General features: G+C 35.9%; 1 protein-coding gene across 2 annotated transcripts in view; it reads left to right on the top strand.

Moving 5' to 3' along the window:
- SOS1 (SOS Ras/Rac guanine nucleotide exchange factor 1) overlaps window positions 1–13,175 on the top strand; it is a 148,979-nt gene that overhangs the window by 88,258 nt on the left and 47,546 nt on the right. For both annotated transcript variants that reach the window (XM_082851863.1, XM_082851862.1), the window contains exons 7-8: window positions 1,034–1,144; window positions 1,219–1,317. In XM_082851863.1, the coding sequence (XP_082707989.1) occupies window positions 1,034–1,144; window positions 1,219–1,317 (210 nt within the window). The remainder of the gene's footprint in view (window positions 1–1,033; window positions 1,145–1,218; window positions 1,318–13,175) is intronic.

The following is a 13,175-nucleotide window of genomic DNA, read 5'->3' as shown; positions in this document are numbered from 1 at the left end:
GAAGGAATTGAAATGGCTCAAGGAATTTAGGATGACTTGGAACTTTATATCCCATATTGCATTTCACAGAGGACAGAACTGGGGTCTTCTGATTTCTGATCTTGTGTTGTTATTATTGAATCTTTCCTTAAAGAAAACAGTCTGAGAAACAACATAAAGGGTAATTTAAAAATAAACATTTGTTCTGTCATTCACTCCTAACGTCATTCTTCTGCAGTCCTCCACTAGATGTCCTCTTCCTCTTTCTAGAATTACCCTTCATAGAAATGAGCTCTTGCTAGAATCTATAACACCATCTTCATAATAGTTTGGGCTTTTTGGCTTTTTATTTTTACCTGGAATAGAGCACAGGATGGCGGAGAGTAGAAATCCTACCTCCTGATAAAATCACAATACCTACTCTTTTTTTCCTCAGGAATCAGCAAAACCAGTAGATTCTAACCTTTAGAATTGTTTAGTTTATTAATCATTGGTGATGGTAAAATTTTTGGGCAATTTGGATTAAATTTTTATTTAATTGTTTTGTGAAAAATGTGCCAATGAATTTTAGATGATATAAACAATTACCTCTGGCTTGCAGAATGTGTAAGTAAGTCTATGAACAAGAAATAACCGTGAGAAAATAAATGTCTGGCACCAATATTCTAAATGTTTATACTTTACCTGGTTGTGGATATCCATATTCTTTATTATTCAGGCTACACTTAGTTTTCCAGATCTAAAAATCCCCTCATTCTTTTGACTATGTTTGTTGATAATACTCTACTAGAACCCTTTCATGAGAGGTGTCATAACATATAAGAATCCCATTACTCATCAGAAAGAATTGATTTACTTTCTTAATTGAGAATATTAGGTTTATTCTGTTAAAATTAATAGCAATGTAATTTTGTTTAGAGGCTTTAAAAGAAATATATAATTGTGCAGGCATAGGTGTGCCCATAATTTAATCTTTTTGTGTTTATGGTGGTAGGTCATTTATACTTTACCTTGGAGAAAGATTATTTATGTTTTGCCTTCTTTATTTTCTAAGGAACTGGCATTTGATCCATATGAATCATATGCTCGAGATATTTTACGACCTGGTTTTCATGATCGTTTCCTTAGTCAGTTATCAAAGCCTGGAGCGGCACTCTATTTGCAGGTATAGTAGTTTTTAGATCAAGATATATGATGTCTGAAAAGTAAACTTAAAAATTAAATCACTTTGTTTTCTAGTCAATAGGCGAAGGTTTCAAAGAAGCTGTTCAGTATGTTTTACCCAGGCTACTTCTAGCCCCTGTTTACCACTGTCTACATTACTTTGAACTTCTGAAGGTAAGAAAACTTTCTTCTACTTATAAAATATTCAAGTGTGTTACAGTTTTTTACCAGTTCATTTGTGTGTGAATCATTATGTGAGCGCTCATGAACATGTCTGTATCTATTTTCTTTTTCTAGTTAAGAAGCAAATGTAAATGAATCTACAGAAGAGTGGCATATTTTCTCCAGTTTCAATAGGGAATTTTAAAGCAATCATCAGATACTTTTATCTTGTGCCCTTACTTTTTGTTTACATGGTCGAATGTTTGGAAACAACCTTGTATTTATGCATCCAAGTCTCCGTTTTGGGACCTCAGCAGATTCAGATTCCTTAGATAAGGAACCAGTGTGGGGATAATGCCAAAGTAATGGAGAAGATTAATCACCTAATTTTCGTAGCTTAAGTTTGCAACTGTGTCTGTAGAACTGCTTACTGTTACTCTAGAAGCAGTGAACTATAGTAATCCTAGTAAAAAATTCCCATTTGATTAAAATACTCAATTTAAAAAGCACCAAAAAGAAAAGGTTGTGCTTTTTTTCCCTCTTTTCCTATTATGCACTGAAATTAACTAGGGAAAAGGGAACCTTAGTCTGTATAAATTATAATTCAATAGTGTAGCTCCAGGTGATTTACTTTTAAATATCTTATGTATCTAATGATGTCTGCTTTGGATTATGGATAATATGTCCTAAAAAACATTAAATTTTTTTCAAAAATTTTAAATAATGAGATAATAAAGATATTCTATTTAATGAACTAACCCCATAAATACAAAATAAGACATGCATTAATACTATTATTATTTCTTTAGTTTTTAAAAGAATGTTTTATTAAAGAAAAATTCTATTATGATTTTGTTATGAAGCATGTATTATTAGAAATCAGATTTATAGTTTGCAGGAGTACATGAAGGCTCTCTATAATGAATCAATGAATGAATAGAAAGCCTGAATTTAGTAAACTGGAGGAACTCAGATTCTTACATTTTCCTTCCATTTTCGCAGGTCTCTCTACATTGTAGTAATTTGGAGTTCAGTTCGATTTGTTAAGTAGGAATGTTTGAAGTAGGAAAGGACTAAGGAAGTTAAAGGACTTGATCACCAGGCAGAATTATGGAGCTCTTAGCTCTCTGTTCTAGGCTGCAAACAGAATACCATTTATGGTCTTCGGTAATATAGGATGATTATTTTAAGAGGATAATCAAGAGGAAGCATTTGGTGTGTAAAATCATTCTTTATAAAAATTCATTATGACAAATCATAACCTCAGAATGGGACATTTGCAAACAAGTTTATTATATAGATCCGTTCCTCATAATGGAATCTGTAATAATGAGATTTTTACCTGAGACTACAATGAAATTCTGATGGATTAAAGGCCATATGAAACCTTGAAGCAGTCATTAATTAATAAGTAAGAACAAGAAGCTTTGATGAAGTTTCAGAAGGCTATAAAACCTAACCATCTTAATAGTATAAGAGAAATTAATTATTTACTCCCCCAAGTATAGGCAATTAAATTTTTTAAAATTATAAGTTATGGTAATAAAACTTTTTTAAATTAAATTAATTTATTTATTTTTGGCTGTGTTAGGTCTTCATTGCTGTGCACAGGCTTTCTCTAGTTGTGGCGAGTGGGGGCTGCTCTTTGTTGCCGTGTGCAGGCTTCTCATTGCGGTGGCTCCTCTTGTTCAGAGCATGGGTTCTAGGTGCATGGGCTTCAGTAGTTGCAGCACGTGGGCTCAGTAGTTGTGTCTCATGGGCTCTAGAGCACAGGCTCAGTAGTTGTGGCGCTCGAGCTTAGTTGCTCCACGGCATGTGGGATCTTCCCAGACCAGGGCTCAAACCCATGTCCCCTGCATTGGCAGGCGGATTCTTAACTACTGCACCACCAGCAAAGTCCCCCAAATTTTTATTTTATAATTGCGTCAATCAGCAATTTAAAAGATTTCTACTGGTAAGCACATGTATTCCTAGTTCATATTACTGCCTAAATTTCATTGCAAAATTAAACAGTATATTGAGCAGGAAACTTTGCCCAATTAATTCTACAAATTGTCATCCCTCCTTTTTATTCTGCATTCCCTCAGCACTAATGTACTGTTTGTGTTTATTATTTTTAATTTGTATTTGTTGGTATGTTGCTTAAATAGTTTTATTGAGCAGTATTTCAAAGTGTATTCTATAGAATGCTAGTCCCATAAGATACTCTAAATCAAAAGTTTGGGGGAAGGAATTCCCTGGCGGTCCAATGGTTAGGACTTCATGCTCTCACTGCCGAGGGCCTGGCTTCAGTCCCTGGCCGGGGAACTAAGATCCCACAAGCCATGCAGTGCAGCCAAAAAGAAAAATATGTTTGGGAGAAATGTTCAGTGGTCGGATACGTTTGGGGAACACTGTATCCTTAATTATACTCCTAGAAATTTTCAGTGTACATTAGAATATTAAAGTCTTTGTGAAATTGTGCAATAAAGCAATCTAAAGCAATTAATTCCCAAATTAATTAAACCATGGAACCCTTTGAAACTGTAATGTATTTCTGGAGGTTACTTTGGGAACCTATCATAGAATTCCTCCATCAGAAGAACTGAAAGACCTTCTAACACTTAATGGTCTAAGATTTTTTCCAGTAACGTGATTCTCACTAACTCTAAATTTTTTTCCTCTGGATATTGTCATAACTTCAAGTGCCAGTGTGGACTAGGTGATTCTGGACTCAACAGTGATTAAATAAAATCAGCTCAGTGGGAAGCAGCAAAATGCTAAGACGTCAATAACAATTGGAAACTAACCATAATTTATCTATGGTATGGAGTGGCTTTTGAAAGACTAGATAGGACTCTTGATTTTTTTTTTCTGACTCTAGCCTGGTAGCCTACTAGCTGAGTAACCTGTAACAAGTCACCTCACCTTTTGAGCTCTGGTTTTCTTATCTGTGAAATGCTCTTATCTCACTGGGTTTTTCTGTCAACCAAGAGAACGTATGTAAAAGTACTTCATATGCAGTAAAAAATATAAATACTGAGTATTGTCATTACTAGAAAATTTTCTTCTTGTCTTGCAGATATCTTAAACTAACATTTTACTACCTTCATCTTTCCCACTTCCCCACTTCTCCTGCCTGCCCAAATTTGTATTCCATTTCTTTGTTGATCAGCTCAGATCCCTTCACCAGAAGCCTCAGTACCATCTTTGATTCTTCTTAGTCCCTTATTAGCAGAGCATCATGATTTGATTCCAGAAATGATTCTGGAATCCAGTCTGTTCTCCCATTCCACTGACACTGCCTTAGTGCAGACCCTCAGTATGTCTTTCCTGGGTTACTGTAGCGGTTTCCTATATGGTCTTTGTGTCTCATGGAACTCCCAGTTTGAAAAGTGCAGTTGGTGCCCTGTGAAGTGGGACACAAAGTCTAAATTCTTTAGCCTCTCTCCAGCCTCATCTCTCAATACTTGATGTTACTTTCCTTATGCTTTAGCAATAAAAAATTTCCGAGCAGCTCTGGATATGTCAAATCTGTTCAGGATTCCATATCTTTCTTTTTTTCTATTTTCCTGGAATTTTACTTCTATTTCTACCTTCCCGTTTCATCTGAAAAATTCCTGCTTGTCAAAGAGTTTGTTCAAATGTTGGTTCTCCATCAAATTTCCCTTGGTTTCCTAGGCTGATCCTTTGCCTAAGCTCCTTTATTCTCTTTGTATCTCTTTATAGAACATGTCCCATTTTTACTGTCTACCTTGTCATTAGACTGTATACTCCATAAAGAATGGAACTGAGCCCTATGTATCTTTGAATTCTCATGCCTCATAGTGTTTGGCACTTAGACATTCCATAAATGCTTGTTAAAAAATGAATAGCAAAAGTAAAGTAAGTTTTCCTTACAATTCTTATAAATGTTTTATATTTGTAGGAATAGTTTAACTGTAAATATAATTACATATATGTATATAATTACATATATATTGCATATATATACATAATATGTATATAATTACATTTACTTTGGAAACTTAGAATGCCTTCAACTTTATAAATTCAGAAAATAAAAGTTTAGTTATTAATAGTATGACTTTAATGCCACTGAAACTGGAAAAAAGAAATACTTCCCCCCCCTTCCCCTGCCCCCCACCAGCAAGTTAGTTTGCAGTCAAGTCTTTGGAACCTTTGATTAATTTTTTTCACATTAAAGTTAATTTTTATGAAGTTAAAAAAAAAACAAAAAAACTTCCTTTGTGTCCTTTTGAAAACCTCATTGTTCCAGTAATTTGATTTTCCTATGTGAAGTTTAATTTGCTTTATTAAACCAATTTAGAGTTGTTTCTTGGGGCTAAGTAAATATGTTGACCAGTATTTTGAAGGTTACCAAATCAGTACATTGTTCAGTTCATCAAAAATGTTAACTTTTTCTTTGTTCTTTAGATATATTATTTTATCCTCTTATGGTATACTCAGACAAATGTTAGAAAAAAAATCATCCAGGGTGATTTTGAGCCAATCAGTTCCCTAGAAAATTACCTGTTCTCTTTCCAATATGCTGGGTACATATAACCTAGGGGAAAGTAAGTCTCCCTCAATTTAAAAAATCAGGTTCAAATCTATATTGTTATTTGTGCATTAGTGTGTTAGTTTCCGAGGGCTGCTAGAGCAAAGCACCACAGACTGAGTGGCTTAAAAACAACAGAAATTTATTCTTTCACAGTTCTGGGGACAAAAAGTCCAAAATTAGGGTGTTGGCAGGGCCATACTCTTTATAAAAAAGTCTCTAGGGAAGAACCCTTACTGCCTTTTCTTGGCCTTTGGTGTATCCCAGCAGTCCTTGACATCCCTTGGCTTATAAATGCCTTCACTTCAATCTTTGCCTCCATCTTCACATCACTTTCTTCATATCTTCACATTCTTCTCTGTTACCTTTGCATCCAAATCTCTTTCCTTTCTTGTAAAATGCCAAGTCAGTGGATGTAGGACCCACCCTAATCCAATGTGACCTCATCTCAACTTGATTATATCTGCAAAGACCCAATGTTCTTTTCTTTTTTAATTTATTTAATTTATTTTTGGCTGTGTTGGATCTTCGTTGCTGCGCACGGGCTTTCTCCAGTTGCGGCGAGTGGGGGCTACTCTTTGTTGTGGTGCGCGGACTTCTCATTGCGGTGGCTTCTCTTGTTGCGGAGCACGGGCTCTAGGCACATGGGCTTCAGTAGTTGTGGCTCGCGGGCTCAGTAGTCGGGCTCAGTAGTTGTGGCTCGCGGGCTCTAGAGCACAGGCTCAGTAGCTGTGGTGCATGGGCTTAGGTGCTCCGCGGCATGTGGGATCCTCCCGGACCAGGGCTCAAACCCGTGTCCCCTGCATTGGCAGGCAGACTCTTAACCACTGCACCACCAGGGAAACCCAAGACCCAATTTTCAAATAAGATTATGTTCACAGGTACCATGTGTAGAACTTTTGGGGGGAACACAACTCAACCCATTACAGTTAGTTTTTGGTATACTATAAAAATTAAATTCATTTTTGTTTTTCTGATTCTCCAGTGTATATTGGCTTTCTTAAACCCATAAAAATATATTTTTTGCATGGGCCAATTAATCATTTCCTCCTGATCTTAGATTTTAACATTTAATTTCAGTCCAGCAAAAATCTAATGAAAAGCCAACAATTGCAGTATTTTTCAAATAGATGGATTATAAGCAGCTAAAAACTCATGGGAATTCAAAATTACTAACAATCTTCTGAATAAGACTAAATGTACATAACTGAGGTTGGGGTTATCATGTATGCTTTCCCTTAAATGAAAAAATAATAGAAAATTTAACACTTAAAACCTCCATACCTGTCTTAGGTTTCATTGATAATAAAAAGTACAAGATTAGGAAAATAATTGAGAGAAACATGTCCAGGTTTAATTTTAACACATCACAATAACCCTCAGTTTTTAGGTAAGATTATTAAATTAAGAACCAATGGAATAGTAAATATTTTAGTGGATGTTAATTCGTTATAACAGTGCAGTGCTTGTCTTGATCACAAGCTTTACTTTAGAAAATAAGAGACACTAAAGACTTTAATCTGAATGTTCACATGGTTAGACACTTGCTATATGTTAAAATTTAACATTAAATTTTCTAATATTCCTAGATTTTTGTGTACTGACTGACTCGAAGAATAGTCCTTAACATTTCCCCTTAGCATCATAAATATTGCCAAAATTGTAGCCCCAAATGCTTAAGTACAGAACTGTGGGAAAGGGTTACAGATAAGAACTTAGAACTGAATGGTGCAGTGAGTGGGAAACTTAGGCTCAAGAACTGAGAAATGTTAAAAGTAGGAGACATTTTTCCTCCCAGAGTAGTTCTTTTTTTCAGTATATAAAACAAATTGGAAAAGGCAAACATAAATTGTGCTACATCATTCACTTTAAACACCCACTAATGGCCTTCACATAGTGCACCAGAAACTCTTGTAAAGAAATATGCTCTGCAGACCCCTACTACAGGTATCTTGTATGCATTTGTTAATGGCTTTGGTTTGTTGCTTTTTCAGTTTGGGAGCTGGACAAGTATCAGACATCTTCTACTCTAGATAATGTTTTATCTACTTTTTTCATGTTCTGCATCTGGTTTAATTGCTGTATGCTTCAGACCATTTTTTTATACTGCCCATGAGCTGATGCTTAATACCAGCAATAAGAGGAGATTTAGAAAACATAGCTTCTCTCTGAGTATCATAAAAATAAGTCCAGAAGAGGTCTGTCTAGCTTCCATTCCTTTGAACTAGCTTTCTAAATTTAGAAATTCTTTTCCAGAAACCATGGGCTCAAAGCAGTGAGCTAAGTAGTATCATATCTGACCACAGATGTTGAATGCCTAAAGTTAAACACAGAATAGTATAATTCAGGAGCCATTATAAACGAATAGCTGACTAATATATTACTCCAGCGTTAAAATTTTAAATCAACTAAAGTGCTTTGAGGAACATTCATAGTTTTGGTGATTTTTTTTCTCTGATAAGAAAAGAGAGATGGTTTTGAAAGGTATTTTATTCCATAAATGAGATTATCCTAACATTTTTTTAGGGTTGATTTCCTGTTTAAAGTTTCAAACTCATTTCACCTTTCAGATTTTAACTTGCTTTTACATTACTGCATTTTCTGCCATTTTTCTCTCATTTCCTCTTTCTGGAACTCCAATTACATGTATGTAGAACTACTTTATGTTGTCCCACAGATCTCTGAGACTGTTCATTTTTCTTAAATCTTTGTTCTTCAGAGTGGTAATTTCTATTGATCTGTCAATAGAATTGTTAGTTACTATACTTACTCTAGAATTTCCATTTAGATTTTGTTTTATAGTTTCCAGAGACTCCCTATCTGTCCACTCAGTAAGACCATGTTTTCCTTTGATTTTTTGAATATGATCACAAAAGCTACTTTGAAGTCTTCCTAAACCCCCCATCTGGGCCGCTTGGAGTCAGTTTCTATTAACTGGGTTTTTTTCCTCGAATATGGGTCACATTTTCCCAGTTTTTTTGCTAGTTAACAACTCTGGATTCTGTTATGTTGAGGATTTCTGGGGTTCCCTTTGTGGGTTTTGGTTTTCGTTTTGTTTTGGATTGTTGGGTTTTTATTCTAGTAGTAGACAGTTAACTTTTCTGGACTCAACTGCAAATTTGTCTCTTCTGTGTTGTGCAGCAGCTAATATCTCTGTATCACTTTTTAGGATTTCCATACGCTGCTTTTTTAGCTTGACTCTTTACTGTCTTCCTTACACATGTATGATTTGACAGACTAAATGTTTGGGCAGAGATAGTGTTCAAATTTGGGGGCACAGTATCTGGTTCCCTTACACCTGGAGATTCCCCCTTAATTTCCAGTCACTCTGCCGCCTCAGACTCTATTCCCTGGCACCTTAAACGAGTAAGTCTTCAGCTTTCTGCTCTCTGAGCTATGTACAGTTGGGGAATAAGCTCAGTTTAAGAAAAGCAGAACCTATCCATTACAGCTCTGTCTTTCAATAGTAGATTCCTCTTTGGTCTCTGCCTACTTTTTTTCTAGACTCCCTGGGGTCTTTTCATGCATGCAGAGTTTAGGAGTCAACCAGGCATTTAGGTAGAGTTTATTCTCAGATTTTGTGTCTCAACCCTTCTGCAATTCATTCACTTCCAGATTTCCCCCTTCAGTTTCCTTTAAAATTCTGCTCTCTTTCATCTCTAGTGTGTGAAGCTCCTCTTCTCCTCTGCTTCTTCCTCACTGTCATCATGGGAGGTTGGAGAAAGCCCTAATCCCACAAGTGTACACTTTCTAGTTGCAGCTTTTCAAGAGCAATAGTATTTCTGGCTTATGCTTTCTTTCAGATTTTTTCCAGTGCCTATAAATATTTTTAATCTCTTGTTTAGATTGAATAATTGTTATCTACAGACGGTTTTCAAGACTTCTTCACTTCACCACCATTACTGGAAGTTCTTGCAGTTTTATAGCTCTTTTTTTTTTTTTTATTTTAGCGGTACTCGGGGCCTCTCACTGCCGCGACCCCTCCCGTTGCGGAGCACAGGCTCCGGACACACAGGCCCAGGGGCCATGGCCCACGGGCCCAGCCGCTCCGAGGCATGTGGGATCCTCCTGGACCGGGGCACAAACTCGTGTCCACTGCACCACCAGGGAAGCCCTATAGCTCTTCTTCAGTATTTGTTAAGGCTTTGCTGTCTGTAACAATAGTGAAGGGCTGCAACTCATATTCCACAAGTAGGCAAGAGAGCTGCTAATGTTAGAAAATGTATTCTAATAGATTTAAAGATATGAGTAGCTGGATCCTGTTTAAAATACAGTTTGAATATTGGGCATGTTTAAAAATCGGTTGCACTGATTATTTTTTTAATTGCTTTATTTGTTCTTAGATCATCCTTTATCTTTTTCCTCACCTAGATGACATGCTTGAGCTTAAAATATTCCCATACAGAAACAGTACACAAATTTAATCCAATTAGCAGGAACTCTAAAAACGTTTTACAATTATCTAGGATTGTTACAATCTGAAAACGTAATAGTGATACTTAGAAACATAGTTCCCTGTTTTACTTTTTTTTGCTGTTGTGTTATGACTTCTTCATCAAATAAACATTGTGGTATTCAATTTTTTTTTCCCCTTTTTTAGCTGGAAATTCACCAAACTCTCTCCTTTTCTTTAAAAAGCTAAAAATAAATTTGGCCTTACTGTAAAAAAGTGATTCTAAGTCACAATGAAAGGAGCTTGGTAACGTTATTCACCAGAATTTTGGCCTTCCAGTTATAGCGCAGTTTCTTTCTTCTTTTTTTAAGGTGTAAGATCTTTTCTTTCATTAAGTGCTTCTCTATTTTAAAAAGTTTTCAGGGACTTCCCTGGTGGTCCAGTGGTTAAGACTTTGCCTTCCACTGCAGGGGGTGCAGGTTCGATCCCAGTCAGGGAGCTAAGATCCCACATGCCTCGCAGCCAAAAAAACAAAACAAAACAGAAGCAATACTATAACAAATTCAATAAAGACTTTAAAAAATGGTCCATATTTTTAAAAATCTTAAAAAAATGAAAGTTTTCAGAATTTCTAATACTCTAATATTTAACTGGTAATAGTTAAATAATAGATAATAGTAAATAATACTTTTATCATTATCTGTCTCTATCATTGTTTTTTTTTTCATAAATTTATTTATTTATTATTTTAGTTTTGGCTGCATTGGGTCTTCGTTGCCGTGTGTGGGCTTTCTCTATTTGCGGCGAGCGGGGGCTACTCTTCATTGCGGTGCACGGGCTTCTCACTGCGGTGGCTACTCTTGTTGCGGAGTATGGGCTCTAGGCGCACGGGCTTCAGTAGTTGTGGCACGCAGGCTCAGTAGTTGTGGCTTGTGGGATATTCCCAGACCAGGGCTCAAACCCATGTCCCCTGCATTGGCAGGCAGATTCTTAACCACTGCACCACCAGGGAAGCCCCTGTCTCTATCATTCTTTTGATCATATATACTGAAAAACTTTTTCATAGACAGTTTTAATTCCTATTATATATATTTAAATGTTTATATTAATTGCAATTTTCCACCTGTCTGGATAGCAAAGAAAGACAAAAGAGATTAAATCCAATTTAGCAAAATCTTAAAAACTGCCAAATACGGATGAAGTATATGAGTATTCATCATTTTATTCTCTCTACTTTTAAGTATTTTGTCAATTTTTATAATAAAAATTATAAATACCCATTTTAATTAATTTAAGAAACCCCAAATAAAACTATATAAAATAACTATAAACTTCAGCTAGTATTAAAAAAAATTTTTTTTAATTACAAACTTTAAACTCACTGAATCAACAGTCAGTATTTTTTGTTTTCCCTTCTCTTGGTCAAATATTTTTAAAATTAATATTTGAAATCTCAATAGATAAAGTATGATGCCATTTACTTTTTAAAACCATAAAATCTTGTCATATGATTTCTTTGGTAATTGCACATTTCAGACTAGAAATTGAACTTACCATCAGTCTGATTGCTAAAACCATTAAAAGCCCATTTTAAGAGAGAAGATAGGTACAGTATACAGAAAGTTGAAGAGCAGATATTTAGCTAAAAGAATTAAATTATTACTTTTTTTAAAAAAACAGCTTTATTGAGATATAATTTACATGCCGCAGTGTTCTCTATTAAAATATGCTTTGTTTGTTTGTTTGTTTTCAAATTATTTCCGCTCCCAAGTACCTGTAGGGGAGAAAGTTTTTTCCTCAACCCTCTTAGAGTCTCTGGCTGGGTCTGAAAAGGAAACTGACAAAAATTAACAGGAGAAAAGCATACAGATTTATTTAATGTAAGTTTTATATGACACAGGAACCTTGGCATATTGAGTATTTTAAACTGAAGGAACTTGACAAAACAGAACCAGGGAGGTCACTGACCTTCTCCCTCCCTCCTGCTGTTCTCAAACTCCTTCAACTTAAAATATTCAGTATGCCAAGGTGCCAAATTGGGGAGTAGTGTGTCCTGAACCCTATCACACCCTTCTCCCCCACTCCCGTCCTATCATTTACTCATGAAGTTTATCTAGAAAAGCTGTGACCCCTTTGCTATCAGGTAAGAAACCTGTCACACCCAAGGTTACTTTTAGCAGCATGAAGAAAATCAGGAATTTTGCTGGTCTCAATAGGATTAAAGAGATTCAATGAAGAGAGGGGTATGGAAAAGGAAATGGGGAAATGTAGACTGTTGATTGTCCAACTATCTTTTGAACTACTCTGCTTCTTTATTGTGTAAACAAACCAAGTTCACTTTCTTGAAAACTCCTTATCTTTCCCAGCAAAACTATTCTTTCTGCACTCATTCACTCAGTGAAGTGGTCCTACTATCCATCTGGTTACTCAGAATAGAAACCTGGAAGTCCTCAACTCTTCTCTGTCATTCTCCACATCACATCCACTTCGTCACCAAGTAAGTCCTTTTCATTCGTGAAAAGGATCTTCTTTTGGATTCATCTTCTGTTCATTTCCTCTCAGTACTCTATGAGGGCCATGATCATCTCATCTCCCTTCAGTCTTGCCTTTCCCATCCTCACCCCCCACATTTGCTGTTTCCTAGGTAACCAAACCAAAGCCATTTTTCTAAAATGCAAATTTGATCACATTAGTCATTAGCTTAAAACCCTTAATGGCTCCGCATTGACCCAGGTTAATGTTCAAGTTCCTAATAAGGCTTGCAGCCCTGACTTGGTCCCTGTTGACTTCTCCAACATCTTAACTCCTCACCTCTCCCCACCCCAATCCTTCCCAGCCACCAGGTTCTACTCTTCCGCCAGTTTCTCTCAGCCTTGGTCCTGAATAACTCTTTGATTACACATGCTATTTCTTCTTCCTAATACATTTTTTGTACCT

The sequence above is a fragment of the Leucopleurus acutus genome, assembly GCF_964270905.1.
Source record: "Leucopleurus acutus genome assembly, chromosome: 12".
Classification (NCBI taxonomy): Eukaryota; Metazoa; Chordata; class Mammalia; order Artiodactyla; family Delphinidae; genus Leucopleurus; species Leucopleurus acutus.
Note: the sequence above shows the minus strand (reverse complement) of the source record. Positions and strands in the feature narration are given on the sequence as shown.